Consider the following 23014-nt stretch of genomic DNA (forward strand, 5'->3'; position numbering starts at 1 on the left):
ATAAGACCTTTATGTGTGCAAATGTTGAAAATGACACATAGCCTTTATATGCTATTTAGTAATGTGCATATAGGATACACGTGCTCTGTCTTTGGATGAACTGTCTTTTATACAAGTACTCTGTATGTGCACGTGTATGGAGAGCTACTGGAATAGGAATACATTTTCTTGTACCTTGATTCTTATTTTATTTTTTTCTAATAATAGTAGCTACATTAGTATAGTATTGTATAGTATAGTGTAGTATAGTATAGTATAGTATAGCATAATATAGTGTATGTAGTATGGTATGGTAGGAGTACAGTATAGTAAAGGTATGTATGGTATAGTATGGTATAGTAGTCTATCTCACATCTTAAGACACATCTTTATAAAAAAGCTTTTATCATATGATGTCTTTTGCTTTTATTTTCTGCACCTTTGTTATTATTTCATTCTGATTGAGCATTTCATGCTCTTTGTTGTAAAGCATTGAAAAGTGCTATACAAATAAAGTATTTATTATTATTATTTGTATTATTATTATTATAATACTAGCACTACTATGACAATACTGTGTATGTATACAATACTAGCATAATAAATAAGCTACCACATCAGTTGTATCCTCATACTTATATAGGTAAACAGCTCCCAAATGGAAGCTACTCATTCACACATTTTATGCAATTACATATTCACATACTTATGAATGAACTGATTACTTTATCTTGTAGTATAGTTGTAGTAGTATTTCTGTTTGCTGGCTTTAAATACGTTCAATAAAATGTGTTACACTAGTAGTATTTGCTGCAGTAGTATTAGGATAATAGAGTAGTAGTATATTTGTTGGTTGTAAATACTATCAATCCAATGTCTGCTTCACATGGCTGTTGTTTTGAAAGAAGTAATGTGTGTGTGTTTGTGTGTGTCCACTCATACATATATATCTGCACACACTCAAAACTCACACAAACACACACACACACATTCCTCCGGTGGCTCCTCCCTTCACCGCCCCCACCCCCACAAACACCCGACCCCGCTGACAGCGCGGTCACGTGACACCGGGCCGTCCAATCAGGGAGCAGCGGCGCCGGCCCGGAGCGCAGCGGCATCGTCCCGCAGCAGATCATCCTCTGCTGGGTCCGATCCTCCGGGACTGGGGGGTTGTTTTGATTGAGGTTGACGGAATTTGTTTTTTCCACTCGCGGGGTTTTTTTTTTTTTTTCTTATCCCCGTTTTGTCGTGTTGAAATGCAGCATGTTAGCTTCGCTCTGTGAGCTCTCACCCCCCCGGCCGTTCCACACTTCAGCGACGGAGACACAAACTTGTTGTAACCGAGCTGAGGAGCAACTTTTCCAGCTGCCGCAGTAGTCAACGGGCTGTCCGATGCTAAGCTAACCCACTAGCCAAAAGTTTGGATTCTGTTTTGTTAAAAGTTCACAGGCGACAAGGTGAACTTCTCGCCTCGGGATTCGTTTGTCAGGCGAGATTTCCGGGAAGCTTTGACAGAGTGAGCTGCCCCTCGGAGGCTCACTTTTCCTGGGTCAGTGCGGTGCAGGTGCACCTCCTGCGGCACCTGCGATAACAGTAACTTAGCCCCATCCGCAGAGAGCTAACTTTAGCCTGTTCATAGCCTGAAGCACACGAAGACGATGTTGTTAAACTCATTTACTTTCGTCGCTGACATATTTAGAGTTTGAAGAAGTCGTTTAGTGAGTTCCAGTGTTTTATGACCGTCAGTGGTAACATTAGCCAAAAGCTACCCCGGCTAACCGTAGCCAGCAGCCCCGCTAGCTAGTCATTGACCCTCACACTTCTACCGGAGTGGCGACGTGGATGCAGGGCTGTAGACGCTGTCTCCCACAGGACTTTGGACACAGTGTGACTCTGCCGTGGGCTGCGCTGGGACTTCCCCTCTCCTCTCAGCCTCGTACATGTGACGGCATGAGGATTTCAAAAAGTTACCTCTTAGCGTTTTAAAGTTTTCATTTTTTTTTTTTGATCTAAAAGCTCTGCACCCTATGGTGCCGCTACGGCCACCGAGAAATGGATGTCTCGCAGGCCGCTTTCCCAAACGGTGAAGGGCGGCCGGGCGGCGGTGAGACCGGGGAGCATGCCTGGACAGATTCACCCACAGTCCGGGCGTGGGCTCACTCTGCCCCGCTCTGCCCGACCCGGTCCCTTTGGACAGCCGCGTACGACTACGAGGGAAGCGGCGAGGACGAGCTCAGCCTCCGGCGAGGGGACGTGGTGGAGGTCCTGTCCAAGGACGCAGCGATCTCCGGGGACGAGGGGTGGTGGACGGGTAAAATCAACCACCGGGTCGGGATCTTCCCCTCGAACTATGTCACATATCAGCCCGCTATTTACCGTCTCCCTGCTTCGAGTGGATCGGTGGGGACACGGGAGCGAGTCCCGAGCTCGCCCGTCCAGATTCCATTCAGTGAACTGGTACTAGAGGAGATCATTGGCGTGGGTGGATTTGGCAAAGTTTACCGGGGCACATGGAAGGATCAGGAGGTTGCCGTGAAGGCGGCTCGGCAAGACCCGGACGAGGACATAACAGCCACCTCCGGCAGTGTTAAACAGGAGGCGAAGCTTTTCTCCATGTTGCAGCACCCCAACATTATCAAACTGGAGGGAGTGTGTCTGGAGGAGCCGAACCTGTGTCTGGTTATGGAGTATGCCCGAGGCGGGACACTGAACCGGGTGCTGACCGGAAGGCGCATCCCTCCACACATCCTGGTCAACTGGGCCGTGCAGATCGCACGCGGGATGCACTATCTCCACGAGGAGGCCGTGGTACCCATAATCCACCGTGACCTGAAGTCCAGCAACAGTAAGCAATGATTCAAGTGTGTGTGTGTGTGTTTATGAGCTTGAGAAATGTAGATGAACAACTTCTGGAGGAAGTCCTAATGTGATTGCACCTGTTGCACATGATCCTCCTTTAGTTTGTGTTCAGTTTTAATAACTCCACAGCCTCCTTTAGTTTCTGTAAGTCTTATCCCCCCACCAGACAGTTCCAGTCAGCATCTCCACATGTCAACCTGACTCACATACAGTGATTGTGTAAAGCAGTATTATGGATTGGAAAGTGTCAGCTTTATTATTTAATTATTTTATGTTGTTATTATGTTATTAACAGTTTTTTTTTATTACAGTCTATACAGAAGTTGCACTAACCTCGATATCCACATATATTTCACAACATGGCAGGTAGAGCAGTGCCCTCTGCTCAGGATGGACTTAGAGAGTGTAGTTTGCAGTTGCATGAAGTGGTGGGGGATGCCATCAGGAGGATGTGAAATAAAGTCTGAGTTTGCTCAGCTGGGCTCCCTCCCCCCTCCCCCCTGCTCTCACCCCCAAGTCCTTTAACACACACACACTCACACACTCACACACTCCCACCTTCCCAGCCCCTTCTTCGCCCCAAGCTGAAATGTTGTTCAAATAAAGTCAGTGATTTACCAAACACATAATCAAACACACTCAGCCCACACTGTCAGGCCAACCAGAGCTAACACCAGAGGTCATAGGGAGGAAAAGAAGTCAGATGGATGTCAGACTTTGGAATAATGCTTTATTCAGCAGGGAATTAATATATATTTGCAAGGTTTCACAACTGCTTCAGTTGTTGATGTTTTGCGAAACAAACTGGATGAATTGGACTTTTGGAAATGTGCAAGTCTAACTTTTGTGTTTCTCAATAACTTTGCAGGGTCGGGTAGTTGAACTTGATTTAGTAGCGATGGCCAACATTTGCATTAATTCCTCTGCGGAATGGTAACTGACAACAGACCAACAATGTTTAGATTCCCAGGACTGAATGATGAATGGACAGGCATCGTTGAGTCACAGGCTACCCCTGTTCCACTTAGGTGTGTTTATGTGTGTAATATGACTCCAAACACCATTTCTCCCTTTGTGAGCAGTTTTATCAACCTGGGGCCATGTGAGGAGCAGCTCTAGCACACCGATGTCTGTTTATCTCCAGCTGTGAGAGTCAATGTGTGAATGTAAAGACAGAACATGTGAAATGTACACAGACCAGACCCTCCATGATCACCAGATGAAGACATTTTATTGGATTTGAAAATGATTTAGGGGGTCTACTGTGGATTGACCATCAAAAGCCCATTCATTTACCTAGAAGTTATAAATACATTTACATTTAAATGCTGCAAACATCATCCTGTAAATTTGATTGTAGTTACACATTTAAACACATGGGACGGTCTAATTATGACCAAAGATCCTCTAACTAATCCCCCTATATTCACACAAAACTAAAATATTAGTAAAATATGTTTACTACATTATGTGTAGTAAACATATTTTCTCACAATAAGTAGTTTTTCCATATTATCACATAATTTCGAATGTGGACAATCAGTCATTGATTCTGGCTACATTTGTTTTTGAACTAAACTGACAGAAATACCACATTTCATGTGTACGATGCCCAATGGTCCCACCGTGTCCTGAACAGTTTCGAAGAACCCAACCCTGAAAGTAGTGTCTGATAGAAGATGAAGATTTGTGTTAATTAAAGGGCAGATGGAGAGAAGGGATTTAACTGCTGTTTAGACTGTTTGAGCTAATCGGATGTTTGGTGAACATACACAAACAAACTCCCCCGAACAGACACAGGCGGTGCTGCTAAAACAAGTGGATGTGTTTGTCCTGCCACTTCACTGTGACCAAGATACACAATAAGCTTTTAACAAAGAGGAGCTATTTAAACTTAGGAGAGAGAGTCACCTCACAATGTGCAAAACTGGCAAGTCTTGAGCCGTGAGCAAATTTAATAAATAATCTCTTCCAGTGCAACCACTAAGCAGAAAACATTGGCAAAAAAAATAGCACTCCAACATTACTGTTCGTTGTTGTAAGTAGTTCATAGTGTGAGGGTCAGAAGTCTGACCATCTGTGGTCAATATATGGTCTTATCTAAATGAAGAGTATGAAAGAAGCTGCATGTGTTTGCTTTGAACCAGGGCACTGAGTTCACAAAAGACTCTCCTACACACAAATGGCACCCTGTGGTGTGTTGGGTTGTTCTCCCAGTGAAAAACCTAGAATAATGCAGCGTACAGAAGTTGTTGCATCTGCTAGTTCTGGCCTGTTGTCTGTTTGTCTTGGCATGCGTGCGATGGTCAGTTTGAAATGATAAAGGGAGAGAGAGAATTATCTACACAGGGGGTAAAAAAGAAAATGGATATATTGTGATAAGTGGTTGTTATTCAGCAATCTGTCACTTTTTAAAATATTCACTGAGCACAGTGTCTGTGGTTGTATCCCTTCTTTTTTCTAGTTTATATTCAGTCAGGTTGTGTTTTTCTTACCTCTCAGGATGAACCAGGAAATAAACAGGTACATATGTTTTGAGTGGCAGAAAAACACCCAAACTCCTCCACCTTCACTCAACTCCTCAGCATGTCATTTACCAACTTTCAGTGTACACATGCTCCACGCAGACAAACATACAGCTATTTGATCAATGATTAGCCTGTAAAGTAATATGTTGGAAGTCAGCAAGATTTGTCCTCTCTCTTTTGTGTATTTCAACCTAATCTGTAAAATCCCAGCCTGCAGGGAGGAATGTTGCTAATGAGGGATAAAAGCTTAACATACGTTTGCACAATGGACTGGTCAAGCAGCGGTTGCTAGGCTACTGTGGCCAGAAGAATGGCTAGGACTCGGAGGGTCTCAAAGCCCTCGTTTTGTTTTGTTCCGTTCATATTTAATCTCCCAGAGAGCAGCAGTACTCTTTTATAGCCGCAAACTGAGGGGGTTTTCTTCCCACTTCGTTATTTTTCTCCTTACTTACCTTGCTTCACTTGTTCCTTTCTGCTCCCCCCATGCTCCTTATTATTTTTCATGTCTGCTTTTTGGCCGGCTCCATTTTCAAACTTTAAAGGGTAATGTTGGAGTTACTTTTTCGTTTTAATAATCTAGAAACTTCCAGAGCAGAACAAATCCTACAAAGTGCTGATTCTGCTCATAAGTTACTCTCAGTGTAGCTGCAGCCCGATAGTGTGTTTGAAAGATGGTAGTAAAAGTGACTATAGTAATGCTGTAAATTTCTCTGCACGTTCATATATTAATATTTTAAATGCATTTACATTTTCTAGAGAGTAGATGCATGTCCATGGTTCATGTTTACAACAAGCTGGGAATAAACCATATTTCCCCCTGTTCATTATCATGAAAGATGTCACTTGTCATCACATCAGCACGACAAAATGTTTTTAAATGACTTCTATCTTCCTTTATATCAGACTTGATAGACAATACTTGTTTGATAAATTTATAGTAGAGAGATTTGCTGTGGATAATGTTACTGATTTGTTTTTGTAATTCTTTCCACCCCCTCTTTGACCCTTCACTCATTCCCATTTCACAGCTTTGAATTAAACGTTCTCCCCAGGAGTGGTAATATTCATAAAGCAGGAGCTAAGAGTAAGAAATCACACTGAAACCTGGCCCTGAGCCAGCTTGGCGCATAACCCACATTAACTTTGGAGTTTCACATCTCCGTGCTAGAGATAGTATGCCAGGAATGTGCGCTTGAACGCCACTGAAACTGATGGAGTTCTGTTTGGAGCGTGTGCAACAGCATTCTCCCATCAATCTTAAGCTATTGTTAGACTTCATCATACTGTCCCGGTGGACCCCTCCCTCTTCCTGTCTGTTCTTCCACACACCCATCAACCTTTTTATGCCACTGAACCAATATAAATACAAATGAGCAATAATAATAAGAGGGGGCAACATGTGTCAAATGAAAGTTTAGAAAGAGGATGACAATGAATGACACTGTTATAACCCAGTAGTTGCTCCAACTTGGGAAATGTGCAGATAGCAATTGAACATCCATTTGCATTGTTGGATATTTTTACAGATATTTATGCACTTAAAGGTTAATGAAGAAAGTAAATGGCAAATAATTTGCTAGTATCAACCCTTGTCTTAGTCATAATCAACTGATGAAACTGACAAATACGCTTCGTGTAAGTCGCTTTGGAAAAAACATCATCCGCAAAATGTATATAATATAATCCTGTAATGTGGTTGAATTTAAACATTCAGTCATTAATTTGCTCCTATTGCACTTTTAACTGTTGCGATTTTAGGTATCAAAAAACTGGTCGGTCTTAGTTCTCTAGTCTGTTACTATTGTTTTGGGGTTTGTGGTTTCCTTGTGAACTACTCTACCTCTGTGGGAACTCCTCTTAAAGCCCATTTTTTCATTACTAGGTCATAACGAGTTCACCCCAGGAGAGAGCAGTTCAGCTTGATGCAACTCAGAATAAGTTTCCCTCAAGAGGATCACTTCTTCCCCCTCTGTTAATTTTTTTGTTGTCTTGCTCCACTTCTGGGATAAGTAGACTCTGAAGAGGAAAAGTTACCAAAGCTTTACTAGGTGTTGCAAGGCAACTCTTTCCCCAGCTTCCCACAAATACCCCTGGTGACACACAGACAGTTACTGCCTGTCTTTTCTCTGTGGAGAGAATGGGCAGAGGGGAGAGAGGAGGAGTGGAGATGCTTTCACTGTGTTTTTTATGACCTCTCCCTGACTGCACCTATTGTTGCGGGGCAGGGTGAAAAGGAAAAGGGCCCACAGCTGAGAAGGGCTGCCTTCCGAATCAACCAATCCCCCCGTAGCTCCCGAGCACATTGATAGTTACTAGTGCAGCAGAAGCTGCTAGCTGTGCACCTCAAACTTTATTTATCACGTGAATTAGCCTAGTTATGGTTTAATCCAAGTTTTAACTGACACAAACCAGAGGAGGAAGAGGATAGACGAGAAGAAAGTGGCCTGAAAGGACATGACCATGATAGATGGATTTAGCCTGCCATTAGCCCTGATCCTTTTCCCATCAACCAGAATGCCTGGGGGCACTCTCATTTCAACAGACTATAGTCGGGGAATGTTTAGCAGCCTTGTTTCTGCTTACTACAGGAAGCCCTCATGCGTCTGTTGGCACAATTATGAAAATACTGCCAGGTCAAGTTAGGAGGCTCCTCTCTGAATTTTTACAGTAACCGTGTTGCATCAGCGCTTTGTCACAGCCTAGATTGAATAGGATAATACTGAAAATCCCTCTATTAGATCAGTATACCATATTAGAAGTTTTTAAAAGTTGTGTCAGATTGTTGACATCACAACAGCAGTATAAAAATTAACTGGCTTTGTGGTTGTTTACAAACTGTGCTCGTAAGTGCTGCTTCAACACCTCTATTCTTAGTTGTATCAGATGCAAGAAATACTATAGGTATAGATGTAGCCAAATTACTTGTAATAAAGTGAAAGTACTGAACACACAAATGATAAGTTCCATGTAAAACCCTAGTTTAGGACTATTCCAAGTCTGCAGAATCTTTCTGAAGGCTGCTCCATCTGTGCTGTATCTTCCAAAACTTTTTGTGAAATGTCTGTGTTAAATCAGGTCTACAGAATAGGGAGTAATGTGTCTCTAAAGTTACCCCAAAAGTGTTTTTTTTTTTTTTTTTACCTTGAGGGGGAGAGAGCTATGGGAAGAAGCGTGGGACCTGCTTTGAAGGCAGCAGCTCTGCTTCTGATCTTCCCACTGTTCCACCATGAAAGATGGGTCTGCCTGAAGACCCACTGTTGGAAAGGGGAATTAAATGGGGTTTGGACGAAGGGTGGGGTCTGCCCTGGAGACATGTCCATCTCCAGTTGCATCGCACTGTTGTCCCTCTTCAAAACATTTCTTTTCAAAAGAGGAAGAAAATATAGTGAGAAAAAGCAGCAGAAGCGTGAAAAAAAAATAAAAGTCTGAGTTATAACCTTTTTAGAACGGAAGAACAGATTGTGAATGAGAGTACCCGATCCATTTAAATATTGTCATCACACCAAACAGGTTCAATAACAACACTTGCTGCTTATGCAGCTGGCAAATGTAGTAATCCAACAGTAATAATTACATAATGATAGGCTACACACACAGCTGTGTTTATTGCATTTGTTAACTATAGTTTACTGTCAACAGGGTCTTTATAGCTGACACAAGCATTGGCCCACTTCTTAAATATTAGTGAACATGGTGCTGCTATATTTATATTTACTATCCTTTGGGTGTAAGAGTAAAGAAACGAGAAGTTAGGAGGCTCGCACATGGAAATGATCCAAATATGTCATCAAACTCAGTTTCCAAATGTTAACTGTAACCTTAGAGTACGTTTTGCATGTGTGGTTCTTAAAATATACTGACATGGCCCGTTAATGCTGGATTAAAATCATGAGATACATAAGTAATAATTAGGTAACCGTTACTCCACCTTCTTTTGTCAAACATCTTATCCTAACAGGACTTGTCTGAAGGAGAAAAATAATAGTGAAGACTAGCGACTAGCCACTGCCTGACTCTGAACATCAGCTGTACTAACTTTATACTTCACCCTAACACAAGCTCTGGATTTATCTTTCCAGTACAGGGTGGGGTCTGGCCTGGGGCTTGACTTTTAGGACGACCCTAAAGAGCGGAGCCAGAGCATGTCTCTCTGCTCATTCAATTCAACATATTGTATGTAAAGTAAAAATGTAGTTTCTCCTTGAATATCTGCTGAAATGAACATTTCTTTAGAAGAGAGGTGAAGGGCTCTGGTGAACTGGTGAAGTATTAGTCAGTGAGTCCTGACTTCAATCATTCCCCTCTTAACTATAATCCTCTAATTGCATCTGTTATCTTGCAGTTAAATGAGACTGGTGGGAAAGCATCTGTCTAAAGTTCTACGGTAGTGCTGGGCAATATGGCTCAATATTATTCCAGGATAGAAATGTTCATATTTTATCACAATCAATATCAAACTATTATTTATTTTAATTTTAAAGGCTGGTTTTTGCTTCTTAAGGTGATGGTAGTGGCATTAAACCTTTTTTTTTTCAAATCTGAGGTAGACCAATTATTGGCCAAAAAATTTGGAAAGACAACAATAACATCCAGTAAAAACAAATTTGATCGGGGCCAGATTAACAAAATCTCACATAACGTAAGAAAGAAGACAATCCTCGCACCTCAAATCGTCTGGGTGTGCAGATCCTGCAATAGCCAGTGAATGGAAAACTTAGACTGACAGAAATCGCAGGTTAATCATCAGTGGCTTTGTCGTACATTTGTGTTACCACAGCGGCTGCAAGAATATCCAGACAAAATGGCTTACTGGGGTGTAAAGGTTTTGGGTTTTTTTGCAGCATAACGTCAGCATGGAGTCATGTAGACAGGAGCTAGGTCTTTTATCAGAAATTTCTAGAGGGCTGACACTGAAGTATCATGGAGCTACAAAGAAAATATGTGGCATGATATTCTATAGGCCAATCAACACAGACGGGTTTATCCCAAAACCACTGTTCTCCTCGGTTGTGTAACTAAGCCATCATAAGTCATTATAAACCTACAGAGCCTGCTGGGAGGAATCTATGGAATCACTGAGAGAGGACTTGACAACAGGAAGTAGGAGTATATCATCGGTCTAGTGAAACCTGTTTGTAATGGAATTCCTATTGTTGCAGCATGGGTAGAGGATCCCCTCTGTGCCCGAGGCGAGTAATGGCACCAATACCCTTGTTATTAGTGGAGACCCATAGGAGTCACACTATGATTAAAATACAGCTTGAAATCATTTGATGAGATTTAAAAAGGCCTTTAAAAGCAAAGTCAAAATCTTAAACATTGCCTGGTATATCTTTGCTCAATCTAAAGAAAATGCCCCAAAATATCCAGTTTTTCACAGTAATCGCAGTATTTGTATTCATGTTTCCTGTTTTAACTTTGTGATAGTTGCAGTAGTTTGCAGTAGAAGCTGAATGTTTAGTGTGAATTTAGCCAAAGGGCTTTATGTGTAACCGATCCATAAATTAATCTAAATGTAGATCATATACTAATGCGTCCAGTATGGAAAGCATGATAATTATTCTAATGGGAGTAACCTATCTCTGAGGCATAACTTGTCAATGTCAGCACAGTGTAGTGAGGCAACATAGAGTATTAGTTATACAATTATACTGCTTGTGTTGTTTAATTGCTTGATTATTAAGAATTGATTTGATTAAGTATTTTTCTCATCAACTGATTCCTTGTTCGGTGTGTTAAATGCCAGGAAATAGTAACAAACATAACTCAACATAAATTATAATTTGTCTGCTCGTAAATTAACAAATTAATGGAGTATTTTTTTCAGCTACAGTTGCATAATCACTTTGTTATTTGCAGACTAGCAGCATGTCTGAAATAATACAATTTAAATGCATATTAGCCTCTACAGAGTACATTAACATCTCTTAAACAGTAGGAAAGCCTTATTTACTGTGCACAGAAGAATGATGCAGTTTTTAACTGTGGAATCTTTTGAGTTTTACATGTGATGGTTTCTAAACCTATTTTTTCTACCTCTCAATCTGTCTCCACCCGTCCTACATCTTTCTGTACATTGCATTTACCCATGAAACATTTGTTTACCACAATATGTTTTTGACTGGGATTGAAGATCAGTATGCATATTGTAAGTCAACACTTCCACGTGTCTCAGATAGTTAGAATATTAGTACAAGTCCATGTGCATGTTACTGTGGTTGATAATTGCCTAAGAGGTTTGTGTGCTTGTGTGTGTGTTTTGTCAGGATTTGTTTTGGTACAGCTGTGGAGGTGCAAGTCCAGGGACAGTGTGTTATACAAAAACACACACACAGTTCAGCTCCTTCTTTCAAGTATCACTTGCACACACACATAACAGGGCCTCCATTGAGAGCTGTGATAAAATAATCATAAGTGAAACAGTAGGTGAAGAAACTATGTGTCTTTATCGTTACATCCTTTTTTTTCCCATGGGAATATTATGAGTGTACATGTCAACACTGCACTCGGGCTTGTATTTTTTAATCCCAGCTGTTTGCCTTGATTTGTAAACTGTTACACTTTAGTGTCGCCGTCAAATCACCTTCTCAGGCTGTAGTTTCTCTGCAGGATTCGTGTAGAAACAACGCAGCTGATGGGAGGACATGTTCAAACTGACCCGCAGTGCAAAGACTGCATGTAAATAATGAAATGGGACAGTTTGTAATGTGAGGAGATCTTGGCAGAGGCGAATGCATGTTGAAAATAATACCAAGAGTATAAAAGGATCAAAGCGTTTGTTTTGGCGTTTGATGAACCACTTAACGGAAAAGGCCGCTTCGTGTTGTAGACAGTAAACAAGAGTATTTTGCAGCTTGTGTGCCGGCTCATAGAGATTAACTTGAAAAGTTACTACTGTTGCTACTAAGCTAAAATGTTCTCATGTCCTGTGTTGACCCCTGTGTGTATTCATTATATAGAGATAAGCAGAAACATTGTGTTTACTGTCATTGGTTTAGTTTTTTTGCTCATTATGTCTGCCAAGGAGGTCAAGTTTTCACTCCTGTCCATTTGGGTGTTTTTATTTTACATTTTCACCAATTTCTAAGAAAAGAATTGTGGATCTTGATGAAAAAAAACAGGCTTGTTTAGGGGACTGATATCTATTTCAAATAAAACCCACTGGTTTCATAAGGAGATTGTTGGGCCTTGGCAGAGGCTTTTTAAATCCATTTTTGTTGGCCTTTACTTCATCCTTAAGCTTTTTTTTAAATAAGATTTCTTAATTTTTCATTTTGGTTTTCTACATTTTAGTTCTGCTGAAGTGGTCAACAGAAAATGTATCATCAACTACAATAACAATCAATAACCAACCCTACTTCCAGCTTCCCAGGTTGGAGGACTTTTGAGACCCAGTCAGAAAAATGTATGTGCATGTGAGATATTTTCTTGTCTCATTCAGCACATGATTATTGTAGAGGTTCTTGACTTTACACTTCATCTGGTAGTGTCTCCTCTGTGGAGACTCTCAGGACAGGTGTAGTGTTACTGAGAGGTTTGGAGGGTTCCGGCCGTCTTTAATGTGTTTAACAGTTTTAGGACCTGAGGACAGGTGCTTTGTGGCACTGTCAGCCTTCTGTTTCTTCAGTAATAAATTACCTGCTGTTGGCCCTGTTGAATATCAACTATCATCTCCTCACCTGCACGGTTGTCTTTTTCTCTGTCTCCCACTCTTTGTGTTTCCCTTTCACTCGTCTTTCTCCTTTCTCTTCCTCCCCCCTCTCGCCTGTCTCTTTCATCCCAATCCTGTCTTTCCACTCGTCCTATTCTCTCAATCCCTCATCACTCGTAATGTCCTTTCCCCCACATATGTTTATTTATCTTGCCTCACCTCCAAATCGCAGGCTTTTATGATCCCCCTTTATGATATGAACCCTTCCTTTCTCTCCTTTCAGTTTTATTACTTGAAACGATCGAGAATGACGATATCGGGAGGAAGACCTTGAAGATCACAGATTTTGGCCTGGCCAGGGAGTGGCACAAAACCACAAAAATGTCAGCTGCAGGCACCTACTCCTGGATGGCCCCCGAGGTCATCAAGTCATCTCTGTTCTCCAAAGGCAGTGACGTCTGGGGGTATGACAAAAAACACACATGTACCCAAGAAATATCTACTTCTCTCATTTGTTTGGCATTTTTTCTCATACCTTTGTTAAGTATTCCTTTCTGTGGATGTCATCCAACAGATACGGAGTCTTGCTGTGGGAGCTGTTAACAGGGGAGGTACCGTACCGAGGGATAGACGGCCTGGCTGTAGCTTACGGCGTGGCAGTCAACAAGTTAACTCTACCAATCCCCTCCACCTGCCCCGAACCCTTCGCCAAGCTCATGGAAGGTAAATTAACAGGCAGGAGTACAGGATGTAGGAAAACATGTCATCATGAAAACAATTAGTTTTTAAATTCTGTGCTATTGTAATATATTTGGCCTTTACCATATGATCAAATCACAGAGAGGTTGAAATATTTTCGTATTTTTCAACACTTGATTATATGTGGATAATATTATCACTTACACATCTTAAGTTTACTGTACTGTCATGGTAGTATCGATTGCTAAGTAGTTTATTTTGGGCAAGTACCACATATGTACGCTTTTGAATGTTTGTCACTATATCCATCAATGCATTGCAATATGTGTCCAGAGTGTTGGGACCAGGACCCCCATGTACGTCCCTCCTTCTCCTGCATCCTGGAGCAGCTGTCGGCGATCGAGGAGGCGGTGATGGCCACCATGCCTCAGGATTCCTTTCACAGCATGCAGGACGACTGGCGTGTGGAGATCCAGGAGATGTTCGATGAGCTCAGGACCAAAGAAAAGGTAGGGGAGTGATACACAATTCAAACATACATCACACCATACACCACAGCATGTGCGTTATATCCTCCTTCCTCTTTTCAGTTTCGTGAAGTTGAAAGCAAAGTTGCTGAACAGTGTATGTTTCTGGCCTCTTATCCTCCTTGTACTACTCTCAATACATGTGAACTCATCTGCTGTTCAGTCAAACTCTCCTGGATCACTCGGGACAGCTTTTTCAGACTAATAAGTTTAATTGGTTACTTTCAGTGGACAAGCTAATAGCGCATTTAACAAAACAAGTCTTTAATGCTGACGTGCTTTAGTGTACTTCCCCTTGTTAAGACCTTAATCTGCTTCCTGTATAAGTCTCCTGTCGCTGGCTTACAAAGGGGGGTTAATTAGTGCTTTGAGAAACAGCGGGATCAGCACACAGACCCAGGTCAACGAACGTTGAACTGAGTGTACATGGAATCTGAAATCCCTTCAGGTGCTGGTGTTGTTTAAAGAGATTTAATTTGTGCCTTGTGTGTATTATTTGTAAATTTTGTAATACGGGTGTGTGCATTCTGCTTTGTTCTAGTTCACATTATTCATGTCTTTTGTAATATGTATCTTACAATCATACAGATAAATCTCTTAAACACTTAAATTGCATAATCTACATCCCCTCAATAAATCATAATGTCATTATAACCTTTATACAAAGCTTTCATAAATCAAGTGGGGAAAAAAATTTCCATTGCAAATTGTAGAATTAGCCAGTACCTCAGCAGATTTCCTGTTAACATCCCACAGTAATCTGTGTCTAGGTGGGTGGCTGAAGGGGCTTAAAGGTAAAGCTGCTTTATGGAAGTCATCCAGTAAGGATTATTATTACTCACCTAAGAGCAATTAAAGTGAAAACAGAGAGAATGAAGAAAGAATAAGCTATGGGAGGAGACAAGACTGTTTTGCCTGAAAATACACAACCTTACACAGAGTTGTACAGTTATAACATTTTAATATGCAGCTGACACACACAGAGCTTTTCTCTTGAAATACAGTAATAATGTTTTTCTACCACTGTCTTAAAATCAAATAGTGTCTTACATGACCAGGTCAGACATTTAGAGGAATACTCTTCGTGAAAAGGGCAAACCCAGCTACCAACAGTTTTGCCACAGATTTGGGTGTGTTATGTTAATAGCAGCTAATGCAGCTGCATTTCTTTGTCGCTCTCTCTCCCTCTAACACATTTATATTCTGTCCCATCTATTAAGATGTAATGTCCAAAATTATCTTTAAAAAAGAAAAAGGATACAATATGTGTCTTCATCCTCCAGGAGCTACGTTCCCGGGAAGAGGAGCTGACACGAGCTGCCCTCCAGCAGAAGTCTCAGGAGGAGCTGCTGAAGCGTCGGGAGCAGCAGCTGGCCGAGAGGGAGATCAACGTGCTGGAGAGGGAGCTCAACATCCTCATATTCCAGCTCAACAAAGACAAGCCCAACGTGAAGAAGAGGAAGGGCAAATTCAAACGTTCTCGCCTCAAACTGAAGGATGGAAACCGCATCAGCCTGCCCTCAGGTCAGGGAACAGACTGAACCTATGTCTTGTGTTTGCATTTTACATTTTTGGAAATGACAGACATTACAGACAAATGACAGCAAATAGCATTTTCTCGTTGCATGAATTAGCAAAAGCTACACTTAGAGCTACAGCCCTCTAGCTGTGTACAAAATGATTTAGACCCTGTATGGGAAAAATGTACAAATTTTGATAAATGGTCTGCACTTTTTTAAAGGTTTTCTAGTCCTTCCTGTAACATCTTTAACAGTAATATCAACAAGAGCTTATGCCATGCATACGACTATGCAACACCACAAATCCATTCAAGTCTTATTCAGAATGAAGAGTGTATTGCTGTCTTCGATACATAAAATGTTACAAAAAGCAAATTCACACATTTATATTTACAACAAAATGAATAAATCAATGACAAAACCTGTTGATTCCTCTAGTATTAGTTTAATTGATTAATAATTTAACAATCCAGTTGTGACTGGGTTTGTGACTGTGTCGCCCTTTCTTTATGTCCATGTTACATTTTGCAGATTTCCAGCATAAGATCACTGTGCAGGCATCGCCTTCTATGGACAAGAGGAGGAGCCTTCATAGCACCAGCTCCTCCCCTCCCAGCAGTCCCACACTCATCCCTCGGCTACGAGCGATTCAGCGTAAGTTTACTGAATTTCTTTTCTCAGGTTTTCTTTAGCGTGATGTCGGATTACAACCTGCAACCTTTTCAAATCAGTGTGGAAAATTAAAATGATTCTGAAGAAAGTACATCAAATCACAGAGAATACCATGGGAGCTGCAGACATGAGCACAGCATCATTCACAAAGACAAGAGCTGTGTGAACAAAAGCTCCGGAGCCACAAGCAAGTCAGCCAGTTGTTTGAACAGTTTGATAATATTGTTAGTCACGCATCAACGCCCCTGCAATAACTGGAACAAATTCCTCTTGGGCATGTGTAGATTGTGACTTTCAGACAGAGGGCACAGGCTGTTGCTTGATGTTACTGGATTTGCAATGCAGGCCAGAATGGAGGTGCTTGATATGAATCAAAATTCTGCAAAAACTTAAATTCAGAGGGGAGTTAAAGTCTATAAAAACGGGGTTCAAAAAATGATTTAAGGTTAGTTACTAGAAAAGTTTGTTGCAATGTGGTTAATTGTTCTGAACAGTTTCTTTGAGTTGATGGATTGATTGGATGGTCTTCACTGTCCAAGACAGAGATTTGTAAGCTTGTATATAATCCACATTTACATATTTACACAGAATAATGCTCAGGTTGGTGGGAGGTAACTTGTATGTTTCCTTTCTCAGTGACGTCTTACATGCGGAGGGACAATTTATATGTTTACCAACAGGATGTTGATCTGACCAGCGAGCTCACAGTCTACTCTGAGCTCGAGCGCAAAGGCAAGCGATTGTTCCCCACATGCTGGGTGGGCGTGGACTCTGTGGTTAACAGATTGTGGTGTTTGGCAAACTGTGACAATTGGAGGGGTTTCTTGCCTGACAGCTTCCCATCAGTGGGGATTGTACGTGTTGGTTGGGTTTCCTCATTTGTGAATTATAACAAGACTCTGTTGTTTTTTTTTTACTGTTAAAAATTGTCTTACAGGTTTCTGATGAGGTTTATGCCACAGACGTGGGCCAGTCTGCCATTCATATTTTAATTGTCTAATGTTTATCTTGAATTCAATGATTGGCTTTTTTAAAATATATATACTTGTAATTCTCGTCCTAGTTATGGCAGTTTTGGTTCTGGTTTGTTGCTCCTACGTGTGTGGTGGATTCTACCTTTCGCTTTCTCTCATCTTCATAGCAACTTTACCAAAACTAACTCACACATGTCAGAAGCTTTTATAACAATGGCTGTTTGGGTTTTTTATGTGCAGACATCAGTGATATTTGAATGAAAAACCTGTCTCGGATGTTTGAGTCTGTGGTAACACTTCTGCTCTGTGTGTCACAGTCACCCAGGATGAGAGTAACCGTACATGGGGCCGCAGCACCCTCTACAGGCCAGAAGAGTTTGATGACGTGAAGAAGGGAATCAAGAAGAAAGGAAGAACCTGGGGCCCCAGTTCAATACAGAGCAAAGAAAGGCCGGCTGCTGCTGAGAGGTAGACTTTACACACACACACACACACACACACACACACACACACACACACACACACACACACACAAACACACAGACATACAGGTAGACCACATTGTGGTTTCTGTTCTAAAACAACAAAACCACATCCTTACGTCTCGCAGTTATTTTTTGACTCGTCTCTACAACATAAACAGCATATATAAATACGCCACAAATATATGTTGTATTTTAGTCTACAGTTGAAGATTCAGATACTGCTACCGAATCCCTCTGAATGATCAGAAATCATCAGAGTGATCTTAAAAATACATATCAACATGTTTTCACAACTTCTCAACATCTGCTTAAATCTTTACCATCAGAACTTGCTGCCTAACTCTGACTTTTACCGTCATTCGTTAACCTTTATCTCCAAACCAAGGCTGAACTATAACAAATCCTCTGAACCTGCTTGTTGTTTTCAGAGTGCGTCCTCTGTCAGATGGCAGCAACCCCTGGTCCACCAGCCTGGTGAAGTCCCAGAAGTCTGTCCCTCTCGCTGCCCTGTTTGCAGAACAAGGTGAGATTGTGATTGTTTGATATTTGAGTAATTTTTGTGTCCTAAGGCAAGTGATGACAATTTATAATAATGTATTGTTCAATGGGTTTTTTGAGTACTTGGTACTTGTATGATTTAAAATGGGTCTCACTGTCCTTTAGTTTCCCTTCAGGTTAGTCACTCAGACACAATACAGTTATTTGTTGTCAAAGGGCAGATTGCCGATAAAAATCAGCTGATATGAGTCTTTCACAGATGCATCGATATCTATGCAATTTTAACCCAAGAGTTTTTCATTTCATCTATAATTTCTTGTTCTGCGTTATCAGCAGGAGCTGGTAAAGATGAGGCGTTCACCCAGGATTGTCCCGACAGCAGCTCCAAACCAAAGCAGCTCAAGTTCCCCAACCAGGTGTACATCGATCTACCTCTGTGGAGGGACGAGCAGCAGCCTCAGAGCCCCGGGGGGCATTGTGGGCCTGGAGACTCTGGGGTCGGGGCAGCCGGTCAGAGTGGCCCTGCAGAAACCCAAGATGACCCCTATACCACCACATCCACCTCATCTTCTTCCACCACCCCGCAGCTCACCCCGACCAACAGTTTAAAGCGGACGTCAGCTCGCCGCAAGACTGACTCTGTGTTGTACGGCTGCGGCTCGTTGCTGGCGTCAGTCGTGCTCGGCTATGACATCAGGGAGGCTCTCAAAAACTCATCGCCTGGTGAGGATTGTGAGCCCCAACGCGAGGAGAAAGAGAAGAAGAAGAAGGAGGGCCTGTTTCAGCGTGCCACACGGTTCCGACGCAGCACCTCACCGCCAAGCGGTCGCACCCGCAAAGACGAGGTTACGTCAAACCACACCTCCCCCCAACCTGTTAATCTCATCTCCATGTCAGCCATCATGGAATGCAACTCCACCAAGTGTCTCCTGCAGTCTGAGGTGCAGGTGTCAGACTCGAGCCCTGGAAAAGTTGAGCTAGTGACCGTTAATCATCACACAGAACCGTTAAATGCCGGCCCAGCAGCTACAGACGGACAGGCTAACAAGACTGCAGCTAAAACACAGAAGCCAGTGCAAACCCAAAGTCAGCCGCCAGAGCCGAGCAACCATAATACAGGGACACGGCTACGCAGAAAGAAATACAACAACCACAACAGTGAGTCATACACAACATGGGGGGTGATGAGTAAGAAAGTGAATGTGGTTTTAAAAATATTTGCTGTACGTGTTAAAAATATATCTCCTCTGTCTGTTTGCAGCCAATGGTCCACCCACTCTGCCTCCCCCCACCCCACAGAAGAAGCAGGAGAAAGAGAAGGAGGGAGCTCCAGAGAAGCCCTCCGGCAGGGAGGTGTTCTCCAGACAGCGACCGGTCTCTTTCCGGGCCAAACCCCACGCCTGGGCCCTGCTGCGAGGACGCAACAAGAGCTACTCCCTGGGCCACTACTCCGGAGAGAAGACGGTACAAAACCTAAACATGGTGCTGTCATCGGAGGTGGGGATGGGCTGCTCCCTGCTGGACATGGACACAGAGGGCCAGAAACGAGACTGCACCGTGCCGCTCTGCCGCATTCAGAGTTCCCCGGCACGGGCCTCCGTCTTCGAGCTGGAGAAGGAGTTCCTCTCTTAGAAGAAGTGATCTGCTGTGGTCGTAGTTCCAGAACATGCAGAATTTTGGCCTAGAACTCCTGGAGGGTTTAGAACCAGGCTGCCTTTAAAAAAAGAAAAACATTCTATAACTTAGAACCAAGCTTTGTCTTAGGTCTAGAACATAGTGATGTCAGTGTTCAAGAGTGCAACCAAGTCTTAGGCTGTGACTCAATTCAGGGGTCGCATCCTTTGGAGGATTCTGTCTAGGAAGGCTGAAGTGAAATGTTTGATCTATGGAGGATTTTTTAGTTGCGTTCTTTGCTCAACACGCTCTTAGCAATGCATCGTTAGCTACTTTGAGCTGCTGCAGTTCAGCCACAAGCTTGTTAGCTTCATTAGCTTGGCTGGCCCGAGAAGGATTCACCTGTTTGTTCCTTCGTTGCTCAGGAAATGGAAGGAGGCATCTGTCGGTCGTATTTGAAAGAGCTGTTGAATCGGGACAGCGTAGTCGCACTGCTGAGATACGATAGATCTTCAAATGCAGCCTCCGAAGGATGCGGCCCCTGAATTAAGACACAGCTTGTAGAGGACATATGTGTCACAGGAGTTCTAGACTGTGCGCCCGTATCTCAGTGTGAGAAAGGCCTTACACACCGCTGTGTCTCATTCAACATCACACACACACCTGAAACCTGAGCGGAACGTTCCAGAGCTGGACAAGCAGCTCGACTGCCACCTTCATTAGCTCATTTCTCTCTCCTCCTTCGTCTTTGTCTTCCTCTCTCGTTCTGTCGGTGCAGCTAAACGTTGACCGCTGCTGCAGCTTTTTCAACACAGTACCCTCACCTTTTTATTTATATATATATTTTTATAGGTAATTTAATATGAAAAGACTTGACCTTACCTTAGCAACCAGCAGGATGTACATTCCATGTCAGTTTCAAAGTTGTGCGATCACGCTTTTAGATTTTTTTTTTTGACTTGAGAATATTGCATGCGTGTACCCTTAAAATGTTGAACAAAAAAAAAAATCATATGACTTGTTTGTAAATATTTCTTTTTATCCATTATCAGCCTAATGCTGACAGTTGTTTTGTATTGCATATATGCTGTTCTGTGAGTAACGTGCTGGATCGTAGCAGGGATGTTTCCTCCTCGAAGATTTTAGAGAAGCAGGGAGAAAAACACTGGAAGTCCTTCAAAGCTGATTTGGAATTTTTTCACTTCAAAGTTTCCATTAAACCTTAAATGACTGTTGTGGTCATGCGTAGCTAATATTGACTTTTGTAAGAGTATTTATAGAAAGGTTTTTTTGGGTTAATATTTCATATACACGCTCTGCTTCAGGGGGCTGGCAGAGGGTACGATGACATGTCAGCCATGAATGTTGATGTCAGGAATTACTGAATTTATAAAGTAATCCCTGCGTGACAGCTGATTGGCTGGAGCTGTAGTGACAGCATGATATCCGCTTTAAGATGTGGATGGATTAGCACAGAGCCCGGGAGTGGTCACACAGAAGACCATTTTTATTTTGATGCACAAAATGGCAGATTGTACTGTAAACACAGTAAAATGTACTGAAGAACGTCAAAATCTAAAATTCATGTCTTCTTCTTTATGATCATGTGAACGCGATTTTGTAATATATGCAAACAGGTCGTCAAATTTGACTTCGTCACTCATTTACGATGGTGCCCCCATTGCCGTTATTCATGTTAAAGGCTTAATCACTGAGTTTGACATAAAGCTGAGTCAAGTTTTTGCCTTTTATTTCTGTTTCTACTTATTTTATTACATTAGCTAAACAGTCTCCCTATGTAAGAAAATGTATTGTTTTAGTCAAGCTCAGGAAAGTCTGGATTTAAAGGATGAAATTTCAGAATTCATTTGAAGACATTTTAACTGTCATTATGGTACTGTAAACTTAGAGCCTGTTTATTTGGCTCATCAGAAGTTGTTTTTCCCGACCTCTGTGAATTTGACGATATGGCGTTCTTACTATGCAGAATATTTACTGTACCTTCTTCCATGGTCACTCCCGGGCTTTCTCTTTTTTTTAAAGTGTGAACAAATGAACCCATCCTTAAATGGGTGACGATTCTACCCCCCCCCCCCCCTCAGCTTTTTTATCTCTGTCTTACTCGTCTGTTAAGAAAACCTGTTCTACCTTTGAAGGACAAAACAAGGGCTCAGTAACATGAAGATATGAATTCCTGAATGGTGTAAATATAAATGTGATTCCTGATGTGTATATCACTGAGGCATCTTATGATGATGTAGAATGTGAAGTTTCTGTACTTTGTGGCAACAGACTTTAAAAAACAAGGTCCATCACTGTAAAGGCCTTACGAATAATCAGGTGCAGTTTACAAGTCGAGATATCTGGATTTACCCGCTTACTTTTTAAAGAATGAAGGGTATCCGTAAAAACCATAATGCACTGGTACTCTACATTCCCCCTTTAAATACTGTTTCACTCCGAAGTCTGCAGTTTGTCGTCCAGTCAGAAACTTTTCTCGACTGGTGGCGAACAAAAAGGGTTTTGTCTGTTACAGTAAAAATCAACTTGACGAACCCAAACAAAACATTCCACTGATGTTGAAAAACTGCAGCGCTAATATCTGTGAAAGCAGAAATCCATACGGTGCATTCAGGTTTCTGGCTACGGGACCAAATTCCACTGTACCGGCACTGAGGCGTCTCTGTCTTCAGGACCAAAACCACTAAATGAACTAGCTGCTAGAGAGGAGACCTTACAAAGAAAGGTTCTCCTTATGAAAACGTCACACTCGACCTCAGAGGTGCAGTTACAGAGCTTCTGCTGAAACCCATCATCACCGTCTGATCAAATCATGTGACTTCCTGTTAAGTGCAACACTTCCTGTTATGTCTCTGAACAGGTGTCAGGGTTCTGACTACGTGTTTCAGTGAACTGTTCTTATCACTACAGTATTGGCTATTTCATGCCTGATCAAGTTTGTCAACATTTTGAATAAAGTCTAAATCAATGCTGTTGTGGAGTGTGAT

The 23014-nt window shown here is 42.0% G+C and overlaps 1 protein-coding gene across 2 annotated transcripts; it reads left to right on the forward strand.

Moving 5' to 3' along the window:
* Positions 1-1041: 1041 nt before the first annotated feature.
* On the forward strand, positions 1042-22996 carry map3k21 (mitogen-activated protein kinase kinase kinase 21). Of its 2 annotated transcripts, none has more exons than XM_069538421.1 (10): positions 1042-2824; positions 13301-13481; positions 13592-13740; positions 14050-14225; positions 15527-15767; positions 16295-16417; positions 17727-17877; positions 18323-18417; positions 18729-19550; positions 19654-22996. In XM_069538421.1, the coding sequence occupies exons 1-10, from the start codon at positions 2032-2034 to the stop codon at positions 20022-20024; spliced, it is 3102 nt and encodes a 1033-aa protein (XP_069394522.1). In that variant the 5' UTR covers positions 1042-2031; the 3' UTR covers positions 20025-22996. The 2 variants fall into 2 exon arrangements, with proteins under 2 accessions (XP_069394522.1, XP_069394521.1); XM_069538420.1 differs by having other exon boundaries at positions 1043-2824; positions 18726-19550.
* The last annotated feature ends 18 nt before the right edge of the window (positions 22997-23014 follow it).

The sequence above is a fragment of the Paralichthys olivaceus genome, chromosome 14, assembly GCF_024713975.1.
Source record: "Paralichthys olivaceus isolate ysfri-2021 chromosome 14, ASM2471397v2, whole genome shotgun sequence".
Classification (NCBI taxonomy): domain Eukaryota; kingdom Metazoa; phylum Chordata; class Actinopteri; order Pleuronectiformes; family Paralichthyidae; genus Paralichthys; species Paralichthys olivaceus.

Excerpts from the sequence above, each read along its gene's own strand:
- map3k21 (XM_069538420.1), top strand. The coding sequence starts at position 2,032 with ATGGATGTCTCGCAGGCCGCTTTCCCAAACGGTGAAGGGCGGCCGGGC. Across the intron at positions 16,418-17,726 it reads TCGGCTACGAGCGATTCAGC|TCACCCAGGATGAGAGTAAC; the intron begins GTAAGTTTACTG and ends TGTGTGTCACAG. Across the intron at positions 19,551-19,653 it reads GAAATACAACAACCACAACA|CCAATGGTCCACCCACTCTG; the intron begins GTGAGTCATACA and ends GTCTGTTTGCAG.